The sequence below is a fragment of the Chrysochloris asiatica genome, unplaced genomic scaffold, assembly GCF_000296735.1.
Source record: "Chrysochloris asiatica unplaced genomic scaffold, ChrAsi1.0 scaffold00007, whole genome shotgun sequence".
Taxonomy (NCBI): domain Eukaryota; kingdom Metazoa; phylum Chordata; class Mammalia; order Afrosoricida; family Chrysochloridae; genus Chrysochloris; species Chrysochloris asiatica.
In genome coordinates this window covers 36,819,476-36,842,194 of record NW_006408525.1, presented here as the reverse complement: position 1 = coordinate 36,842,194, position 22,719 = coordinate 36,819,476, and the positions used below count along the sequence as shown (strand labels likewise).

General features: G+C 38.5%; 1 protein-coding gene and 1 pseudogene across 2 annotated transcripts in view; one reads left to right on the top strand and one right to left on the bottom strand.

Annotated features, from left to right (window-relative positions):
• Positions 1-22,719, bottom strand: part of HELZ (helicase with zinc finger) — a 248,474-nt gene that overhangs the window by 171,511 nt on the left and 54,244 nt on the right. For both annotated transcript variants that reach the window (XM_006833595.1, XM_006833594.1), the window contains exons 6-11: positions 12,537-12,661; positions 9,816-9,872; positions 4,272-4,323; positions 2,884-2,959; positions 596-794; positions 54-161 (exon numbers count right to left, since the gene is read on the bottom strand). In XM_006833595.1, the coding sequence (XP_006833658.1) occupies positions 54-161; positions 596-794; positions 2,884-2,959; positions 4,272-4,323; positions 9,816-9,872; positions 12,537-12,661 (617 nt within the window). The remainder of the gene's footprint in view (positions 1-53; positions 162-595; positions 795-2,883; positions 2,960-4,271; positions 4,324-9,815; positions 9,873-12,536; positions 12,662-22,719) is intronic.
• Positions 14,939-16,101, top strand: LOC102815493 (annotated as a pseudogene).

Sequence of the window (22,719 nt, the reverse complement as noted above, 5' to 3'; positions counted from 1 at the left end):
ACTTTTAAGAAAACTGAACAATGACTATAAATGAACTGGCACCAAATGCATACCTTACAAGTGAGAGCGAAGGTCCACGTCTGATGAGATGTTTTGGTGTTGACAGTGACTGAGAGGTCAGGATGATGCTCTACCTTTACTCCTTCGATACACTCACTAAGCTGAAAACAGAGAGATGTTAGCATTATGTTCTAACTGCTAAAAGCACAAACAAAAACAATAAACTAAACTAAAAGTATGTTGGGGCTGTTTGATGAGGGATTTTCTATGCTCATTTCAGTTATTTTTAAGGGGAAAAAAATAAGGCTAATAACAAGACACAAAATAACTAAAAACAACAGATACGACGATAGTCAAAACACTCAGGATGAAGATAAATTAATCCAATACCTGTAAACCTCTAAGCAAATGGTTTCATACTCTTTATTTTAAAAAACAAGTCCATATTAGCTACTAAAAATACTATTAATTTTATCAAGAATCAAGTTCTTCAGACAGAAGATAAGAAAATAAACTAAAACAGAGCATATAATAAAGTTACAATTCAAACAAGTTCACTATTCAAAACAGACAAAAGATCATTGATAGTCCTCACCACTTTCTCTGGAGACAATGAGTTCATCCACTTTTCTATTAAGGATTCCATGTAACTGCCTGAGAGTTGTTTATTCTCATTTTGCTGTTTCAGTTTTATCAACCGTGAAGCGTATCTTTTCTGCCATTCTGCTAGTTCTTCCTGGGAATGTGCTGAAGTACACTGGGCACCATACCTACAGATTCCTTGCTCTAAAAATCTGAGTAGAATAGGAAAGACTGGTTTATCACACGCTTTGCCAAACCACTTGAAATTAAACTTTCAGTATTTGCCCTGACTCTCCAACAACAGCAAAACACCCTCTCCTGAAAAGCCGTATTTGTCACATTGTTCTAAGGAGGTAGAACAGTCCACAGCAACAGTGCTCCCTAGTTACTGATCTCTCTCATTGAAACAGGGGATCCTAGAGCACAGCACATCCATGACCCTCCCCTCAGTGTCTCAACAAACGGCACTGAAAGCAGTCACTTTCCCTTGTAATACAGCCAATCTAGAAGCCAAGGCTTTTCAGAGAATCTTTCTAAACCAACACTGACATCAAGTGGCTTAGTTCCTCAAACACAGGTATACCCTAGTTACCAAAATGATATAACCTACAGAAAATTTTCCATATGTGTGAAATTTTATTCTGAAAAAAAAAAAAAGTAATAGATCATAAAATTATTAGGGGTTCTACGTTAAATTCACGAACAAAATGCTCTCACTCCTTTCTATGTTACTACTACCTATATTTCACTGAAAATACTGGACTTTATTAATTTGTTTGGAATCTTAAATAAATGTAGAATAAAGGTTTTATATTACAAAGCCATGATTTTGTTCACAGCCAAATTCAATTGTTCAACAGATAAACTCACACACTTTTATTTTAAAGGATACACAACTAATGATTTCTCAAAGTTAATGACTGAAAATTTGTCAATTCAGTGGTCAAAAACAAAATTAATCTATAATTGAAAAAAAATGAATACCCTAAAAACAATGGGACAAAAGTTTATAATCAACGAAAACACAAGAAACTAGTGAAAGATCCTCTAAGAAAAAAATTAAATTTTACCCAGTAAAACTAAAATGAGAGAAATTCTATTAAAGAAAATTTTTTCAGTCAGAAAAAACATATACATAGTACGAAATAAAACCAAATCACTGCAAAACATAAATTACCAAAAGGTTCAGCACACTTGGAAATGTGAATGTATTTGGGGCTTTTCCTGATGATTCACAAAGTCTTGAAGTGAAATTATACTATTAGTAAGCTCTCGTAGGCTTTGGGAAGCATATTGAAAATGTGTTTCCCAATATGTTTCTCTTATGTATGTCTTAATAAGTCAAATATTTGTCTGCTGCTTTGCTTTATATTACTTCTTTTAAAATGGAAGGTGATATATTCTAATCTCGACTATAAATTTTTGCACATTTCCTTTTCATAGGATTGTGTTCTGCCTCATCTATAAGATGTCGTTGCTAAGTGCTGGTTCCGACTCACAGCGACCCCATATTGAATTTCTGAGGAGCAGCTGGTGGGTTTGAACTGTCGACCTTGTGGTTCGCAGTCCACCAGGATTTTCAAATTTTACTATCAAGCTTCCTTTTTCACCTATAAAATCAAATCAAACGTCTTGATTCTTCAGTCATCAAAGCTACATACCAAATTCCTTTAATTATCAAAATAACTTTTAGAGTAAAAGAATTTATATCTGAAATCCCATTAGTCGCTATTTCTTATAAAAAGAACTGAAAAGCTCACCTTTTAAAAATGTGGCTTTAATAATTTTTTCACATGAACACATAATTATTAACTTTTAAACGGCTGGCCATTCAGATATAAATTATGTATCATTTCTGCATCAGGAGCCCATGAAGATAACAGATTTTCTTTCTTTCAGGAAACTTACTAAAATAATTTAACATTTCTTAGTCTAGTCTATGTATAATAAGGTAATTTTAGACACCGTAAGACCAGTATTAAGTGCCATATTAATAATGAAACTGGTATTACAAAAGACTCCTTGACAGTGGTAACAACCTCCACTTAGACCACTGCTGTTTATAATTAAAAGGAGGAGGCAGCTCATTAATATGGTTCTGACTTTTATTACTTAATAATGACCAAATGACTTCTGATTTAGACTCAAAACAAACCATTTTACTTATCTTACATTTTACTTTTTCTTGCTTCACATACTATCTTCTTCATATTTGAATTAGTACTTTTCAAAAAGCAAAAGAAAATGTTCTATCTTTTGAACGAAGACAAGTCATTGGTTTAAGAAAAAAATGTACGTTACCTTTTACACAAAGTATATTCCTCGCTGCTTGTGATTCCCCTAGGTGGTGGGCGGAAATGCCAACCATTACAAGATCCTAAAGAGTAATCAGGATATAGTCTTATCATTTGAGGCTTGCTAGTGATTCTGATATTTTAATGTGTACGAAATACTATAATCCCTCCACACACATCATTCCAGATGATGTTAAAAGAGGACATGCCATACTTTCCCCTACCAAAAAAGTCATCTACCAATCGAGTTAAATCAATTAACTATAGGAAACGTAAGAATCCATGAAGAAGCAGTTACCCAGCGGTTAATGAAGTTAATAACCCTGACTCTATTCCAGCAACTGGTGGATGGACTTCCAGGGCAGTATCTTCCCTGACAACTAACGGGGAATGCTGGCCTGCTTGTCATTTCTTAAGCACGGGATGTATCTCTGCTAGGAATTCTTTCAGGAGAAAAAAAATTACTGTAGCCTGGAAGAAAACTTAGTATAGTGAATACCGAATAAGAAGAAATTATCCATGTTCCTTAGGATTTGTCTGAAACGTGTTTATTGTAAGAAGTAGTCCTTTTTGATAACTGAAATAATCTTCAAAAAACCAAATTCTGATATTGGAGCTAAAGACTTAATACTTATTACTTCATAATATTCTAGGCTTTGATTTGTTTCGATGAGAGTGTCCATATAAGCCAAGGAAAATAAGATCTAATAGAAAAAAAGGCTCCACCTATAAAGGCTGAGTTGGGACAAGTTTTCAAAAACCTCACAAGTCACTGTGGGAGACAAAAAGAAGATGGTGTTCAGCCAGGCTGAATTGAAAGCTGTTCTAACTCACTAACTGTGTGACTTTGGGAAATTTAGAAAATATCCATTTCATCACTTCTAGTGAGATGGAGAAGAGGTCTAAGGAACCACTCCAGGAGTCCCCAGCATTCATTCAGCAAGCACACCCCGAATGTGGGTCTCTCTTCCCTTTCCTTTGGTAAGAGAAAGGCAGATCTTGAACGTTGAATGGTAACAGGACCAACTCAGCTCACAGGTTAGAACTTCAGAGAGCTGCACCAGCCTGGGATAAGAGAGAGCTGAGAAAGCATCCTCCCTTCTACAGACAGTCCTGAGAGCAGGTTTCACTGTGGCCCTCCACGGAGGCAAGATGCCCCGCTGGCTTTACCTACTGCCTCCTTTGCGCCACTATTCTCTGGAAAAGGGAGAGAATTGCTTTGTATCACCCCTAATTTCTTAAAATAAATTTCTTATATTGTGCCCTACATTTCCACTTCCATCTTCTATTATTCAGTGAATTTCCTCCCAATAACCGGAAAAAAATGAAAATAAAAATAATGCAAAGCTGCAATCACAGCGAGCAGAAACCACCAGAGATGGAATCTGTACTCACCCTCTTCTCCGTCTCCCATGTGATATCCAGAGAGGGCTTTACTCGTTGCTGTCTGCAACTGTTCAAATAGAAGACGTTTTTAAATTAAGAAATAGTTGATGTTGAATTAAACTAAAGAAACTAGTGAATGCATACTTAGAAAGTGTCAATGAACATAATAAATCTGTTGTTAATAACTTTCTCCATCACCCCCCCTCCTTGGTTTATGTTACACTGTATTTAAATATGAAAAAGAAGTACTTGTGAGCCCCTCATTAAAAAACAGATAGTTGTGGTGGTGGCTATGTGCCGTGGAGTCGATTCTGCCTCATAGCAACCCTGTACAGGGTTACGGAGGCTGTAAATCTTTATGGGAGCAGAAAGCCTCATCTTTCTCCCGCGGAACAGCTAGTAGTTTTGAACTGCTGACCCTGAGGTTAACAACCCACTATGCTACCAGAGCTCCTTAAAAAAAGCTAGAGATCCCCTATATAAAAATCACCTAGTAACAGAAGAGTCCAAGGAGTTCTAGTGGAGTAATGGATTACATGTTACGCTGCTAACCTCCAAGGTCAACAGTTTGAATCCACCAGCCACTCCGTGTGAGAAAGCTGAGGCTTTGTGCTCCTGTAAAAATGTACAGCCTCAACAACCCTATGAGTTGGAACTGACTTAACGGCATACAACCACCACCACAAATAGAAAAGTCTAAAGTTTCCAGTCACAAAATCTAGAAAAGCAGCACCATCTAGTCACGTATTCATCGCCTTTTTTCCTTCAGGACCCCTAGAGAATGACTGACACTCCAGGGACCACTTCCTGCCTCCTCTAGAATGAGTCCTTTACACCATGGAGCCCACAGCTGGGGATCCACTCTCTCTAACTTCCTAGGTTTCTGGAGTCTCTCACAGCAGATGAACCCCCAGCCTGCCCCTTGGCCTCTAACTTGACCCTAAGGCCCTGCCCCAATTTCGGCTGAGTACTGGCTGTAACACTTTCTCCTAACTATGCTGGAGCACCTAACACACTGGCTTATTCTTAGCTATGCAGGGCTTGCTACAACTGCCTTTGTGCATTCCTGCACCAAGCAGAGTACCTTGCATATAATGTTGTTGTTGTTGTCCAGCACATGAACCCACAGCACCATTCAGACATGTTCACTGAATAAGTACCACCTAAGCACTATAGGAGTCTTGGTGTGGCGCTGTGGGTTAATACGTCAGACTGCAAAGCCGTCTGAACTGCAAGGTCGGCGGTTCAAGCTCACCAGCTGCTCCTTGGAAACCCTATACAGGGTCGCTATGGGTCGGAATCGACTCAACGGCATTTGACAACAACAACAACAAACACTTCAAACCATGCATTCAAAGCAGAAGTGATCAACTTTACCCCAAGCCTGATCTTTCGCCAATGCTTCTATATCTCAAGTTAATAGATTCATCTTTCCAAAGACAGTCAGTCTGAAATTGTGGAAGTTACATTAAACTTCCTTCTCCTATTTCCTACTGTCTAAAAAATTGTCACTGTTTCAGTTAAGGTCCTTATTACCATGATCCAACCAGCTACATGCCAATCTTACCCTTTACCCAATCACCTTTGGGTCTTAGCTGCCCCCCCACCCCCTGCCTTCCTTGACAACTCAGGTTCCACCCTCCTGTCTCTATGGCTTCCCTCCCCACCCTCAGAGTGTTAGTTTCTCCTCCTCCCCACTTGCCTTTCCATTCAGCCCTTCACAGACCACAGGCTGTTATACATCCAGATTAGTTAAGTGATTTCCAAGTGGCCACCAGACCGTTTTTCACCCATATGAGTTTCAACTTTTCAAAACCCACAGAACCTTGAAAAATAAAGGTGTTCAGTACATGTTGAACTAAATCAGAAGGAGGAAACGGCATTCCAGGATGGAATTTGGACAGTCTTGTATAATAGCAAGCAAGTTATAAATGCCATTGGATATAACTGGAACAAGAGGATCACTACAATTTACATATGCTGATTAAACTGAACACTGAACTCCTGTGGTACTGTTTCTACTGGAAAACATTCCGATTCACAGTCCTGCATCTTGCTTTACTGAGAGGTTAGGTTAGGGTTGGGCTGGCTGTATAAGGCCCTCAAAATAATTTAGTTTGGCCCTGCCAAGGCAACCTTAGTTCCAGCCATCACATTAGTGTTGTGGTTAAGTGCCGTCGAGTTGGTTTCAACTCATAGCCACCCTGTATAGGGCTTCCAAGGAGAGGCTGACGAATCTGAACCGCCAACCTTGTGATTCAACCCAACCCTGCAGTCCATTGCTTATCCTACAGCGCCAAACCAGGACTTCAGCCATCATAAACATCACCAAAAACACTGCTGTTGTTGTGAAGTGCTGTCAAATCAGTTCCAGCTCATATGGATCCTGTATAGATAGGGTTTCTGAAGAGAGGCTGGTGAGTCTGAACGATCTTATGGTCCAGTGCTTATCCTACAGCACCACACATTGTTGTTGTTGTTGTTAAGTACCGTGGAGTCGGTTCCGACTCATAGTGACCCTGCACAGGGTTTCCGAGGCTGTAAATCTTTACGGGAGCAGAATGCCTCATCTTTCTCCAGCGGAACCACTGATAGTTTCAAACTGCTGACCTTGAAGTTGGCAGCCTGACTCGTAACCACTACGCTACCAGAGCTCCTTACAGCTGGCACACACTCATCCCAATGTGTGGCAGCACCACACATTAGGGGTGAGTTATTAAAGGTTTGGCCAAATATAGCAAGCTAATTTTTTTAAGTTAAAATTTTGTATGGCCCATGAATGATGTTACAAATTTTGGCAGAAAAAAAGGTCCCCAAAACCTGATTTAGGTTAATAAGCTACAAAAACACAAACCATTTGTTCTGAAAATAAAGAAGTGAATCTAAGAAGATACAAGCTAACATATTAGGAGTAATTGTTCATGTTACAAGTATTTCATACCTCACTAAAAAGATTCACTGAAAGATATTTTTCAATTCTACAAGCAAAGTCTAAGTGCCATAGCCCCACACTAGCCCTTAAAATATGATTAGATTTATGTAAGTATGAAAGCGAAAAATTCACTTCAAGTATGAAAAGCTTAAAGTGTCTCCTCTTAAAAACTCATAGCAATAAATTTAACAAGACTTCAAGTACAAAAAAAGGAGGGGGGCAAGCGGAGGAATAAATGTTTCACTCAGATATTAAAGCCTCAACCATTTCCAAGTGCTGGAAGAGAGAACATATGGTCAGCTTTGTAAGGACTGCTCTGAGACCATCAGCCAACGTGCGGAGTGCAACGGAGCAGACACTCTGGTTTCCAGGCTCCTCAGTACCTGGTTACAGCGCGCCCTCACCAAAGGGAAAAGCTGTTTCTGGGCTGACTGTGGGCTGACCACAGCTTTTAGGCTACCAGATGTTTTTCAGTTTGTTTAGGTTTTTTCAGGTTTGTTTTGTTTGGCCCCCCTTTTTTCCTGTGTCCAGTGCCCAGGGCAAAAAGCTAATCTTCTTTATCTCATGGTTTTTTAAATTTTTACAGACACTTTCACAGAATGCAACCAAACATTATACTGTTAGAAATCTTAGAAATTCACAATCAGATGTATTTAGTAAGATCCTTTGGGCTTTACCATATGATTGCTGCTGTCTCTGTTGTCATTACACAGCCTTGTCTTTATCCTCATACACTGGTGTTTACAAGTTAAGTGCTAGCTCAGTCCAATCTTTAAATAACAATGACTGGTTTTAAATGTGTCTGTACAATGATAGAAGTAGTATTGTTTGTTAGCTTTTTCTACAGAGATTTTTCTTTTGAATAGTCCCAGTTCACTGACCAAAAAGAATCCTACACTGGTTACAGAAAAGGGAAATTACTAACAAAACTTAAGTCACTTTTTCCAAAACCATAATCGCAAATACAAGTCAAGTGATATTTCTGCTCTTAATATGTAAGGAACACAACAAATAAAAGAATAAAAATGCTAACCTACTATTAGTTTGCCATTATCAGATGTAAAGCAGATGATTCAATTAAAGCAATAAAAGAGAAGAACAAAGCCAGAATCCTAATAAAATACAACGTCATTTTATTTTATGCTCCACAAAAAAAGTCTAAAAATATTTATAATTATCATCCTTCACGCCTTTGAAATGAAAAAGACTACATATATACAAGAAAGGAAATGACTTTGAAGTTATTGATGCTACTGATACTTAGCAAATCATATGGAAAACGAAATTTAAAAAGAACTCAGCAGCCACAGCAGTCCAGATGTGCAGCAGTCCACAGAGGCTTCCTCTTGGCTAGCATGAACTGTGAAGGATTACATTTGGAATGAGAGCACACGCTACAGGAGGTCAAGGTACACACCGGGTTTGCATCTCCTCTGCCTGCCTGGAGTGCTCTACCTCACTCTCCACAGGAGCTGTGGTTCTCAACCCTCAGCTCTGGGTTGGGCTGTCCCATCCCCAAACATGCAATCCAAAGTTATTTTTCCAACAGAGAGTTGCTGCTTTTCCTCACAGCACTTAGCTCAATTCGAATCACACCTACGTTGTTAATTTGTTGTCTGCTGCCTCCCCCTGATGCTAAGCTTCCAGAGAACATGGACCAAGGGTGCCTTGCTCAGTACTGCAGCACAGCACCTGTAATCTCTGGGACACAGTAGGTGCTCAGTTCTTGAATAAGCCAATCAATTAATCACTTCACATTGGAACCCTTTTACAATAAAAGTTGACACTGGTTATCTTTTAAATAGGACATCGAAATTGAAAAGTTTTTATAAGCCTGTTGGGGAACTGAAACTTGAGACACACAAATCTATGGGTCTTTTACATACTTCGCTGTCCCTGCCTTCCACGTACCAAGCGGTACCTGGAGCACGTTTCTGCTCACCATCTACCCTGGCATATTAGTTCCACCTCCTAAAAATAATCCTCAAATCAGACTTCCTTCAGCTGCTTTAAAAGTATGAAAAGCCTGTGGAGTAGTTCAAATCTAATGAAGGCATTTTCTAACAGCCAGAAGGAGTTAATGTCTACAGCCTCCCAATGGTCCATTTGTAGATCAGCATCAACTAATGAGAATTAGGAACAACATGAGTAGTGAGCGCCTTTAAAAGATCATCAATCTGTGACCAAATGGTCAAAGTTTACTCTGAAGCAAAGACGAGAAGGTACAGTGGGCAGGGAAACTAGAATACTGGAAATGCTACAACCAGAACGGAAGGAATGAGAATGATGACAAAACCTAACTAACACCACTGAATAATTTCAGTACAGAGTGTTAAATGAAAACTGAATTTGTTCTGAAACCTTTACCTTAAACTCAACAAAATGTGTTTTATTGATGTAAGGAGACTCTAAGAAGAACAGAGTGGCCAGGATGGAACCAAACTGTGTTCCAGGGAAAGGTCCGGAAGTTATCATTAATAACACCCCTCCCACCCACCCCACCCCCCATAGCCTTGCCTTCTTGGCAGATGCCACACTAATTCTCCAAATTGTAATGTAGAATGCTTATTAGGCCGACTGAGTTCAACTCTTTCCAAACAGATGCACTGAAATAGTCTTACCTCTGTTTCTGTAAGAAGTGTTTTCAGTCTTGTCAAATCTTTTGTTACCATCCCATTCTGAAGAAAAAAGAAAAAAAAGAAAAGCCAATTAATGTATGTGTCCTTTCCTACTGGGGAGCTTTACCTCAATTCCTCCGCTGTTGATGAAGTTGATCTGTGAAACACAATGCTATCCTCAGTACCACCCCACTATCACCAGCAGTGGAAATAAAACTAACCATCTACGAAAAAGTTAAAGTAACAGGACCAACTATACAGTGTGCTTTTTCTGACAAGTATAAACATTGTCATTCACCTTGCTTAACAGTTCAAAATGAATCCAACAAAGTAGCCACAAGTATCACCGTAGACCAAGGCAGGATAAGAGAAGAGAAAAAGAAACTTAAAACTTCTTTTTAGCCATTTTTTCCTAGGACTAACGGGTATGTATTTGTAAAATGCATTTTAAATTGCATTTAAACAGTTAACCACAATTCAGAGTGACTCGCATTAAAGGATGGTATAGCACTTTAAAGATGGTCGTTAATATGGTTTTTAAGAAAAACATACAAACTATTTATTTTTCTGAAATTTATATTTCACTTGAGATGTAAAAGCAAATTAATACGCTTTAGATTTAAAAACCCAACTGGTAAATCTGTAATACACTTACCAGATAAAGAAAAAGCCTTAAGGATAGAATTCTCTTAACAAAGAAGATATGTATTCTTTATCATCTATCTAAAACTATGCATCTACTTAATTTTACTGTAGCAATAATATATTTTAGCTTGTAAATTCACTTGTAAATCTACTGAAATCCAGACATTGCTAAACCAATTAAACAATTTACTATACAATAACTCCTCAGAAGATGACTAAAGTGCCCTTTGATATTAATCAATGTATTATACTCAGCAATATACCGGGTACTTCCTTAATTTCTATAATTTGACTAAGTAAATTTATTTGCAGTACAAATACAAGTTAGATCTAGATTTTCACAATTTGTATCAACTGAGAATAATGGGAGTTCATGCTGTGTGGCCAAGTATACATATTACTTTATTGCCATCACTGTTTTTCATTATGATTCCCAAAAACTATCAGCAAACTTAATGACAGTTACCAACAGGTGAGAAAGGTTAAATAACTATTATCTTTCAACATTTATAAATTACTAGCTCTAATGTTCCAAAAAGTATTCTTTCAATATGTTAATATATTGACTAATATCAAAGGGCACTTTAGTCATCTTCTGAGGAGTTATTGTATAGTGAATTGTTTAACTGGTTTAGCAATGTCTTGATTTCAGTAGGTTTACAAGTGAATTTAAAAGCTAAAATATATTATTGATACAGTAAAATTAAGTAGGTACATAGTTTTATCTGAAAACAAACAACAAAGCAAAATAAAACCCTCTAAATACTTAGCTTCTACATTTAAAATATTATCCAAAGTTTGAATTATATTCTACATTTCAAAAATATCCCAAGTTTGTAGTTCTATCAGAGTGGTCATGAATGTAAACTTATTAGGCAAATTATCTTCAGAAACAAAAGTAATTCCTAGTTTAAATAGATTTAAAACATCATATAAAATAAGTGGTTAAATTTAAGAACCTATAAAATCGTATCCATGAGTACATTATAAAAGCTGAAAATATATCAAAGCTGTATCAAATTTTATCTTTAAAGAAAATCACTTAATTATTTGAAATCTTTTCAAATCTTTAAAAAGTCCCTGCGGAGTGGTCATATCAAAGGTGGAATTCAGCAAATAAGAGTGAAGGAAATTGAAGACACATGGAAACAATTCGTCCACTGGAGTACTGGACCATGTGAGCATCTGTCTTGAGACCAGAACAACTTGATGGTACCCGGCTGCCAGTCCCAACTGCTCCGAAAGGGGTCACATTAGAAAGTCCTGGGTAAGTGCAAAATGTGGGACAAAATCCAAAATCCTGACAGACCAGACTTGATGGCTGGGCAGGGACTGATGGAACACCTGAGACTATGGTCCTTCGTCAGTCAGCCTTCAAGTCTAGACCTGAATCCCATTGTTCAATTTTCAGCCAAATAATAGATAGGTCGATAAGGAAAACAACAACACTAGACGGGTTGTTGTTGTTGTTAAGTGCCATTGAGTCGGTTCCAAGCCATAGCAACCCTGTATAGGGTTTCTGAGTAGCAGCTGGTGAGCTTGAACCACCAACCCTGCAGTTCAAACGGCTTTGTAGTCTGGCACATTAACCCAGAGCGCCACACCAGGACTTCCAGACAGGTACGTACTCCTTAAAATAATCAACAATTTGAAATCAAAAGGACAGCATTTGCCCAAGGGCCAAGTTCAGAAGGGTTAGGAAAGAAGATGGGACATAAGAAAGAGGTGGGGTAAGTAACATTACAGTGTGAGGTTTGCAATCAATGAGATGAAACAAAATGCAATCAAATGTTATTACTGTTGAATAGAAAACTGATCTGCTCTGTAAATCTTCATCCAATTCACAACAAAAAAAAAGTTAAAAAAAAAAAAAGAGTCCCTTTAATCTTTATCATATTGATAAACTACAAAATCCAATGGTTTAACATCAGTTTGTTAATGAAAAATGAGTATCTCAAGACACTCAACTCAAGGACTTCCAACTTCTAATAGGAGAAACAAAGAAAAAATGCACACTAATTTTCCCCCCAGAGTATGGAATCCATTTTCAAGCATACAAAATAGAACTCATCAACATACCAGGGACTCTCCCGTCAGTGACTTGGCCAGAATGTTGGCCACAGGTTGGAGCTTTCCTTTCAGCTGCATGCAGCACAGCACTGCCCGAAAGGCACCGTCTCCCTTGGCCAGTCCTTCTCCCAACACTGTCACAAAAGAACAGCCATCATTAACCATGTGACATTCAATACACATTGTTCTTGATTATAAGATCAGCAAACTATCACAAGCATGGCTTCTCATGTGCTAAAAGAGTACAAGTGTTCGAGGAAAGCAACAGTGCTTCAGTTCTGTCTAAGACAAGCGTGAGGCCAAGAAAAAACATGAGGCAGACACCATAGCTAGCCCACTGCAGCCAGGGAGGAGCAACCAAAATCACAGGCGAAAGAATTCATCTTAAAGCTCTCGTTATTATTTCTGGGTAAAAAGGGCTTTTAAATGGCAGAGACACTAAAAGAATAAAGTTCTCACATTTCTGACAGTGACACGTGACACTGTTCCATTAAAATTCAAGAGAACAGAAACTGCAAATCTCAGCATCAGATATTCCGAAACAATTCAGAATTAGCTGTTATCAAAACCAACAAGACTCAAGAGTCCAATTGTTGAATGGTCGTAGAAAATGCTAAGCAAATTGCTAGCATGTGTTTGCAGATGTACTGTAATACAATCACAGGGAACACCCTTCTAACAATACAGAGTATACTAATTTTGATGCCATGGCATTTGAGATGATTTCTCAGGGCTACTAATGACAGCTCAACTAGTAATCAGTCGCTTTCTCTTTACTGCTAAGCCCAAGATGCTATTACTAGCTCTTAACACTTTAGCTTACTCTTCAAGAAAACAATTTACTGAAAGAAAACATTTTGGGAACTGCCTTTTTTTGAATTGTTCCTGGGGAATATTTCTTTTAAGCATCAGTATAATATATTGTAGCAGTCCTGCAGTGACACTGTGGGTTAATGTGCTGGACTGCAAAGTCAGTTTGAACTGCAAGGTCAGTGGTTCAAGCTCACCAGCAATTCCTCGGAAACCCTATACAGGGTTGTTATGGGTCGGAACCGACTTGACGGCACTTAACAACAACAACATAATACACTGCCAGGAGCCCTGGTAGCATTGTGGATCATGAGCTGGGCTGCTAACTGCAAGGTCAGTAGTTTGAATCTACCAGTCGCTCCACAGGTGAAAGATAAGGCTTTCTGCTCCCATGAAAATTTACAGCCTTAGAAACCCTATGCAAGGTCACTAGGGGTCGTAGCCAACTCAGTGGCACCCCACCACCATAATATACTGCATATTTAAAGTCCACCAGGTCTGTTTATATTATGTAGGTTTTAATCAGCAGATCCCCTCATTATATTGTTCACACATTGTAGCACACATGTAACATTATTACAACACTAATCAAATCCTACGCAAAGTTCACCAGAAGCTCACTATTCACAAGTGTTTACACCTTTGTTCACGTTCTCTTCTCATTTTTATCAATACTCATATTTCACATCACTGCAATGGATATAAAAATAATTCTTTGTATTCTTGACTTCTTTTCCTTGGCACATTCAACACTGTCTGTGTTATTTACTGTTGCTGCTATTGTCAGACGTGGTTGAGTTGCTTCCGACTCGTGTTGACCCTGTGCACAACAGAAACCCTGACTGATCCTGAGTCCTCCTCACAAATATTACACCTGAGCCCACTGCTGTCTCCCCCGTTATTAAAGTGCTTATACTTACTTACCATGATGTTGGCTATACGATGTCTCCTCAAGTAGCTATACCAGTTTATTACTTAACCAGTCCTTGCTCCAGAACAATTACAACGGTTAACTTTTCAAATGAACCCTTTAATAAATGTCTTCATTTATAGAACCATTACTAAATCCAATGACTGAAGTGAAAGTTGCAAGGTCTCGGTATTTGAGAAAGTTATTCAATGACTTATAGTTGGGGCCAATCTCTTGTCTCATTCCATCCAAGATGCAGATTGCTCATCTATCTACTCAACTGTCACGGACTAATTCTCATAAGTGATTAACTCCAATAACGTCTCATTACAAATATCTTGAGTGTCTTGTAATAGTTCACAGTTATCAGATCTTATTGTTCCTAAAACTATTCAAATATGGCCTTGGGCAGTCATCTTATCTCTCTGGCCCTCAGTGTGGTCATCTGTAAAACAGAAACATGGGTGAATTTGTTCCAAGGATCAAATGTGATGCAAGTAAAGTGCTTTGAAGAACAGTGGGAGTCCTAACTAAAGTCTGGAACACTGTGCTTGGTGGGCCTGTTTCCACTCCTGGAAAACGGAGGTGAAGTAGCTACCTCAAGAAGGTGTGGTTGGAGTTGGGTGAGGTAGAAAGTAGGGGGCAGTAGTCGGGGGTGGTGGGAAAGGAGGAGGCAGCAAATTATTTATAAATGGCACCGAGGCAGGACCCGAAGCCTCAATTCCAGAAGGGTGAGGGAGTGCTATGCTTTCATGGGCCTCTTCTGTATGAAGCAAAGTGTGTAAAGGCTGCCATTAAGGACAAAGAAGTGAAATGCTTTATACATTATGATGTTGTTGTTAAGTACCATGGAGTCGGTTCCGACTCATAGTGACCCTGCACAGGGTTTCCGAGGCTGTAAACCTTTACATGAGCAGAACACCTCATCTTTCTCCCGTGGAACCACTGGTAGTTTCGAACTGCTGACCTTGAGGCTGGCAGCCCAACTCATAACCACTACGCTACCAGAGCACCTTTTATACATTATAGTGGTTGGAATAAAAACTGGGATGAATGGGTTCCAGAAAGCAGAGTACTCAAATATGGGGACACCAATCTGCAGAAACAGAGAGAACTTCCAAAAGCCAATCAGGAGCAGTATGCAGAGGGGAAGATGAGAGGTACTGCTCCAGCAAAGAAGACAACTGGTCTTCAACAGAAAAATGTAGAAGTGAAAACAAAAAAGAGTAAGCACAAAACGCCTGGAACTGGAGATGGTGGCAGTACCATTAAGACCCCTCAGCCTCCTCGGAAGAAAAGGGCCAGAGTAGACCCTACTGTTGAAAATGAGGAAACATTCATGAACAGAGGTAAAGTTAAAGTAAAGATTCCTGAAGAACTTAAACCATGGTTTGTTGATGACTGCGGTTTAATTACCAGGCAAAAACAGCTCTTTTATCTTCCTGCCAAGAAGAATGTGGATTCCATTATAGAGGATTATGCAAATTACAAGAAATCTCGAGGAAACATGGATAATAAGGGGTATGCTGTTAATGAAGTTGTGGCAAGGATAAAAGACTATTTCAATGTAATGTTGGGCACTCAGCTACTCCACATATTTGAGAGACCGCAGTGTGCTGAAATCCTCGCAGATCATCCTGACGTACCCATGTCCCAGGTATATGGAGCTGAGATTATCTGTACGAGCTGGAGCAATGCTGGCCTATACGCCTCTGGATGAAAAGAGTCTTGCTTTATTACTGAACTACCTTCATGATTTCCTAAAGTACCCAGCAAAGAATTCTGCCACTTTGTTTATTTAGTGCCAGCAATTATGAAGCGGCTCCCCCTGAGTACCACCGGAAGGCTGTGTGAGACTGCGCACTCACTCACATCTGCATCTCCGTCAACACACTTTTGATTTTAGTCCTCTTGTACAAATGATGTACTTTGAAAATGTTAGCATATAACCAAATTAATGTATGTTTTCTGCTTGATTTAAACAGAGAAAATAAAAGGGGTTATAGCTCCTTTTTTCTTTTCTTTCTTTTTTTACATTTCAAGATTGCTACCAGGGTATTCAATGATGGACAACCCACAGACATGCTGTAGAGTGTTTTATTGCCTAGTTGACAAAGCTGCTTTTGAATGCTAGTGGTTCTATTCCTTTGACACTACACAATTTTCTAATACATGTAATGCTCTATGACAAAATGCTCTGATTCTTAGTGCTAAAGGTTTAATTCTGTGTATATAACTGAACACATTCATCCATTTGTGCGCTTTTTTTAATGGTGCTTAAAGTAAAGAGCCCATCCTTTGCAAGTCATCTATGTTGTTCCTTAGGCATATTTTACCCTTGCTGAGATTATTAAAGAATAGTGGCTTGTTTCATGGTTTGTGTATTTGTGTCTAATGCACATCTTAACATGATAAATGGAATGCACTGTGTAGCTACAGTTTCTGGACAAGTCGATCGTTTAGGAATTTTCAGACCTTCAATAAATTTCAAAAAATAAAAAACAAAAAGGTGTGGTAAAATTTAACAGAGTTAACAATATAAAGTAGCTAGCCCAGCTTCCTGCATGAGGAAGAATTCCCCAGATGCTATCTTCCTCTTCTAAAAATTATACAGCAGCCTTGAGAACTGCTAAGGAACTATTCTAATTCCCTTTCAGTTACTGGGATATTAAGAAACTAGCTGTCACGAGCTGAAAATGTACAAGAGAATGAAGACAATCTAAGAATAAATCAACCTCAATGATTATGACATGCTTAACAGAGTGTTAAAAGGCACAAAATACTTTATAAACACCTTTCACTGAACTTTGGTTTATATAAGGTATTCACAGAATTTTATTTTGCAGAGATTTTCCCATTTCACTGGTGTTTCAATGTCTCAGTATTGGTCAAAATTATATGTCCCTTTTCTCTCTTTTCCAAACAAGAAGGAACAATGGTGTACTTTCTTCCATATGTTGCTTTTTAAATGCAATTCAGTTTATGTTTTGGAGGATCCCACATGAAGAACTAAGGCAGGGGGAAAAAAAGTCAATAATTATAGATTAAAAGCTCTCCTGCTACAACAAAATTAAATTGTAATGCTGCCAATATGGTCCCTTGTTTTCTTTCGCATTTAGAAAAATCAAGAAAGAAGACGAAATATGGCCTCATGTAATTGAACTTAGCAAAAAAGATAACAAACATATGATCTATGTTCTGTGAACCTTCACAATTTAATTCACAATTAAAAGTTTTAAAACAATTAAAAGTTTTAAATATATATATATATATGAACTAATCTTGAGCAAGAGTTAAAAAAAGAAAAAGTTACAGTTCTTGCAGATAAATTCTCTTTCCACCAAGTATCTGTGAGATTCTACTGTGGACACACTTTTTCTGAATGGAATTGCTGCTTTCCGTCCATTTGAAGTTCACTACAGAAAACTATGTCTATATAAACTTCAGCTGTGTTGTTGCAGTCAAGTCTCTATCTTCTTGCATTCTTCAACTCTTGTTTCTAACACTCAAAATATTCTTGGTGCATTTTGAACTATAAATTAAGTGTTATTAAAGGAGTATTCATTCAACTATGCAAAACCAGTCTCAGTTAGGAGTCCTGGTGCAGCACTGAACCGCAAGTTTGGTTTGAACTGTAAGATTCAAATCCACCAGTTGGTCCTTGGAAACCCTATACAAGGTTGCTGTAAGTCAGAACAACAACAATCAAAAGAAGCAGAATTAACAATTAAAATGCAATTCTCCAAGCTTACCACAAGAAAGGCAATCATAAAGCAAGCTTAACTCATTACTACCAGTGTTGTCTAATATATTACAACTGACAGAGACCCTACAGGACAGAGCAGAACTGCCCCCATGGGGTTTCCAAGACTGTCCTCTTGTCAAGGCGCAGACTGCCATACCTTTCTCCCTCAGAGCATCTGGCAGTCTCAAACCACCAACTTTTTGATTATTGTTTTTAAATGCTGTCAAGCCGGTTCTGACTCATAGCGACGCTGTTTAGGGTTTCCGAGGAACAAATAATGAGCTTAATCCATTGACCTTGTGGTTCACATCCACTGTGCAGTCTAGTACATTACCCTGTAGCATCACACTAGGACTCCTGTTTGGTTAACAGCCGAGAATTTAACCACTGCACAACTAGGGCTCTAAAACAAGCTTGCCATTGAGTGCCTTCGAGTCAGTTCTGAATCACAGCGACCCCTATACAGGGTTTCCAAGGAGCAGCTGGTGAGTTTGAACTGCCGACCTCGCAGTTCAAACCGACCTTGCAGTCCAGTGCTTATCCTACAGAGCCACACCAGGACTCCAAAGCAAGCGTAAAGAATAGTAAGTGGGGAGTACTGTTGTTTATTCTTCAGCAACACGACCATGTGTGACATTTCTTCTACCAAATCCTTAGTTATTTCTAGTCTTTCATTCAAAAGGATGTTGTTGTTGTTCTGTGTTGTAGAGTCAGTTCCGACTCCTAGCCACCCTGTACAGGGTTTCTGAGGCTGTAAATGTTTACGGGAGCAGAAAGCCTCATCATTCTCCTGCGGAACAGCTGGTAGTTTCGAACTGCTGACCTTGTGGTTCGCCGCCCGATGAGTAACCACTACGCTACTAGCGCTCCTTTCCTACAGCCCAATCAAGATCTTTTTCCAGAAACAACTCAAAAGGATTTTTTAATTACCATAAAAAAAGCAAATTCATTCATTATTTAGATATAATCTAATCACACCCTCAGTATCCTAGGATTCTACATGGTGCTTGGTGACACAGTGTTGATTCAGACTCACAATGACCCCATGGTACGATTTCCCAAATCTGTTGTTTCGATTGTTCTTCATACAGCCAAAGGCATCTAAGACTAAAAATCCCTTCGTGTTATGATTGAGACTATTTTACTAGCTTCTCATTCGAGTATTATAATGAAAACATTAAATCATAAACTCATCTGGCATATTATATTATAAATGATAAATATTTCTAATGTACCAAATGAATTATATTATAAAATGATAAATATTTATAAAATGTACCAAAAGAAGTTTAAAGTTTTAACATTAATTAGCATTAAGATTTTCAGGTTAGGCAAATAATTTGGGTGAATCCATGTGTGTACAGAAGGGTTCCAAAGAGCAAAGGCAAAAGAAGATAAATTATTTCACTGGAAAAAAACTTTAAGTCAATAAAAGGTAATTAACTTTTTAAATTAACATGACCTGCTGGTAAAACATACATGAAATACTTAAATGACAAGGTAACTTTTAAGCAAATGGCAGCTTTAGATACAATATTTCTTTAAACAGATTTGCAACAAAACAATGTATTCGGATTTGTGACTTTTATGTTAAAAATTTTAAAACTGAACGTAAACTTCTTTACTCAGCTTCACAATTACAACTTCCAGTCTTACCACCTCTCCCAATTTATCATGAAACAAATGTTTTCTGAACACAAATTTCTCAACATTTAAACTATGTGAATTCCTTTTTCCAAATATTTGTTAAGTGCCGCTGAGTCCATTTTTACTCATAGAGACCCTGTATAGAGTTTCTGAGACTTTTAAATATCTTTGCTGGAGCAGAAAGTCTCATCTTTCTTCCATAGGGCAGAGCTGGTGGGCTTCAACTGCCCACACTGTGGTTTGCAGCCCTGTGCTTGTACTACACAGCCACTGCAAGAATGACCTCCAGTCAAAAATTTTAAAACTTTTCAATGTAAAAACACTAGATAACTGAATCAACAATGTAAATAAATTCCTTTTAAATTAGTTTCCTAAATCTGCCAATTAATTTTTGACCATAAATTCACTTCAGATGCACATATTTCTATACGCCTTTACCATTAGTCTGTCACTTTGTCGCACTGTGGTGGCTTGCATGTTGCTGTAATGCTGGAAGCTCTGTCACTGGGATTCTGAATGCTGGTGAAGCAGACTGCTTCGGAATGTTTAGCCAATGACAATCTTATGAATAGCAGTGGAACATTGTCAGATAGCACCAGAACACTGAATACCGAAACATGATGAATAGCACCAGAATACTGTCAGATATAGTGCCAGAAGATGAGCCCCTCAGGTTGGTAGGCCCTCAAAATAAGACAAGGGAAAGAGTTGCCTCTTCAAAGTAAAGGTGACCGTAATGACACAAATGGAGTAAAGCCATTAGAAGCTTCATTTGCTGATGGGAAACAACTCAAAATGAGCAGACACCGCTGCAAGCATCCATTCATAATTAGAACATGAAATATACAAAGTATGACTCTAGGAAAACTGGACCTTGTCAGAAATGAAATAAAACGCATAGAGACTGATATCCTAGGCTTAAGTGAGCTGAAATGGACTAGTATTGGCCATTTCCAATATGACTATCTTGAGATTCGGTATGCCCTGAATGACAAACTGAAGAGGAATAGTGTTGCATTCATCATCAAAAAGACCATTTCAAGATCTGTCTTGAAATACAACGCTATCTGTGATAGGATAATATGTATATGCTTACAAGGAAGACCAGTTAATACCACTATTATCCAAATTTACTCGCAAACTACTAAAGCCAGTGAAGATGAAATTGAAGAATTCTTTCAACTTCTTTAGTTTGGAATTGATAAAACATGGACTCAAGATGTATCGATAATTACTGGGGATTGGAATGCAAAGGTTGGAAACAAAAAAGAAGAATCAGTTGTTGGAAAATGTGGCCTTGGTGATAGAAACAATGCTGGAGATCGCATGACAGAATTTTGCACAAACAATGACTTCTTCATTGCAAATATCTTTTTTAAACAACATAAAAGGTGGACCTCACCAGATGGAATACACAGAAATCAAAGTAACTGCATCTATGAAAAGATACGGTAGAAAAGTGCCATATCATCATGTGAGCCAAAATATGACCTTGAACATATTCCAGCTGAATCTAGAGATCATCTCAACAAACCTGATGCATTACACACTAATGACCAAAAGCCAGGAGAGCTGTGAGATAACACCAAAAACATCAAACAGGAAGAACTCAAAAGGTCATTAAGAAGACAAAAGAGAAGGAAAAGACCGAAATGGATGCCAGAAAGACTCTAAAACTTGCTCTCCAGTGTAGATGCTAAAGTAAATGGCAGAAATGATGAGGTAAAGGAATTGAACAGAAATTTCAAAGGGCAGCTCAAGAAGACAAAGTCAAACATTATAATGAAATGCACGAAGATCTGGACTTAGAAAACCAAAAGGGAGGAAACATTCAGCATTTCTCAAGCTGAAAAAACTGAAGAAAAATTCTAAGCCTTTTCTTGCAATAATGAAGGATTCTCTGGGTAAAATATTGAATGATGCAGAAAGCATTAAAACAAGATGAAAGGAATACACAGAGTTGCCATACCTAAAAGAAATGGTTGATGCTCAACCATTTCAACAGGTAGCATATCATCAAGAGTCAATGGCACTTAATGGATAAACAAACTGTGGTACATCCACACAATGGAATAGTATGCTGAAAGAATAACAAGCAAGCTGTAAGCCAATACACAACAAGCATAAACCTTGAGGACATTATGCTGAGTGAAATTAGTCAGTCACAAAAGGTCAAATATTGCATAAGAACATTATTGTAAAAGCTTAAGAAAAGATACCCATACTAACGGGGGAAAAAAAAACTATTGTTGGTAATCGGTGGGGGAGGGGACTTTGGGGGAGGTAGACTGAGATGACTGTAGAGCACAAGGTAGGGTGCAGACACATCATAGTTTGGGCGCTGGGGAGGGCAATACACAAGAAGGGGAAAGGGGTGGAAGAACAAGGTAGATAGAGGAACACTGAGACAGGTTTGCATGGGCTAAATTGCATAGAAGTAAATAGTGATGCATGCTCAAGCTTGGAACAACAGGACTCTGTGATCCAGGGATCGAGGTATAGTCTGAAGAAGGGAAACAATACTAAGATGCTTGACTGCCTTATGAATATTGGTTTCCCTTGCCTACTATTGTAAAATAGACACTTGAGTGAGATCGGAAGGAATGTCAGGAAACATGATTACAAAAAGCTTGTGAGCCCATCTTCAGCCTGTAACTGAGTGGAATACCCAAAAGGGGTTCTAGAACTTGCCCAGTGAAACAGGCCTCTTGCAGGGCCTTTGCAATGTACAGGATCTTAGGTGGAATCCTGAGCCCCATCCAGAACCTTCGGAGGTGGGACATTCCCACTAGAAAGTACAAGCAGACCAGCCTGGAACAGCTAGAGTGACAAAAGATACATCTTCAAAGAAAGATCATCAGGGAAAACCCAAAACAAAACCGGCAGTATGATTGGCTACTACAAGAAGAAGCAAGTTGTTTGCCAGAAAGCCATCAAGGCAAACAATCAAGTTCCTTTAGGACAAACCCTCCTCCTAAGACTGAAACTCAAAGAGAACACATGAGCAAGCACGTAAGCTGGGGGTCAACCACACTGGTGAGTGGAAGCCGGGGGAAGAAAGGCAGTAATGAAGAAATGGG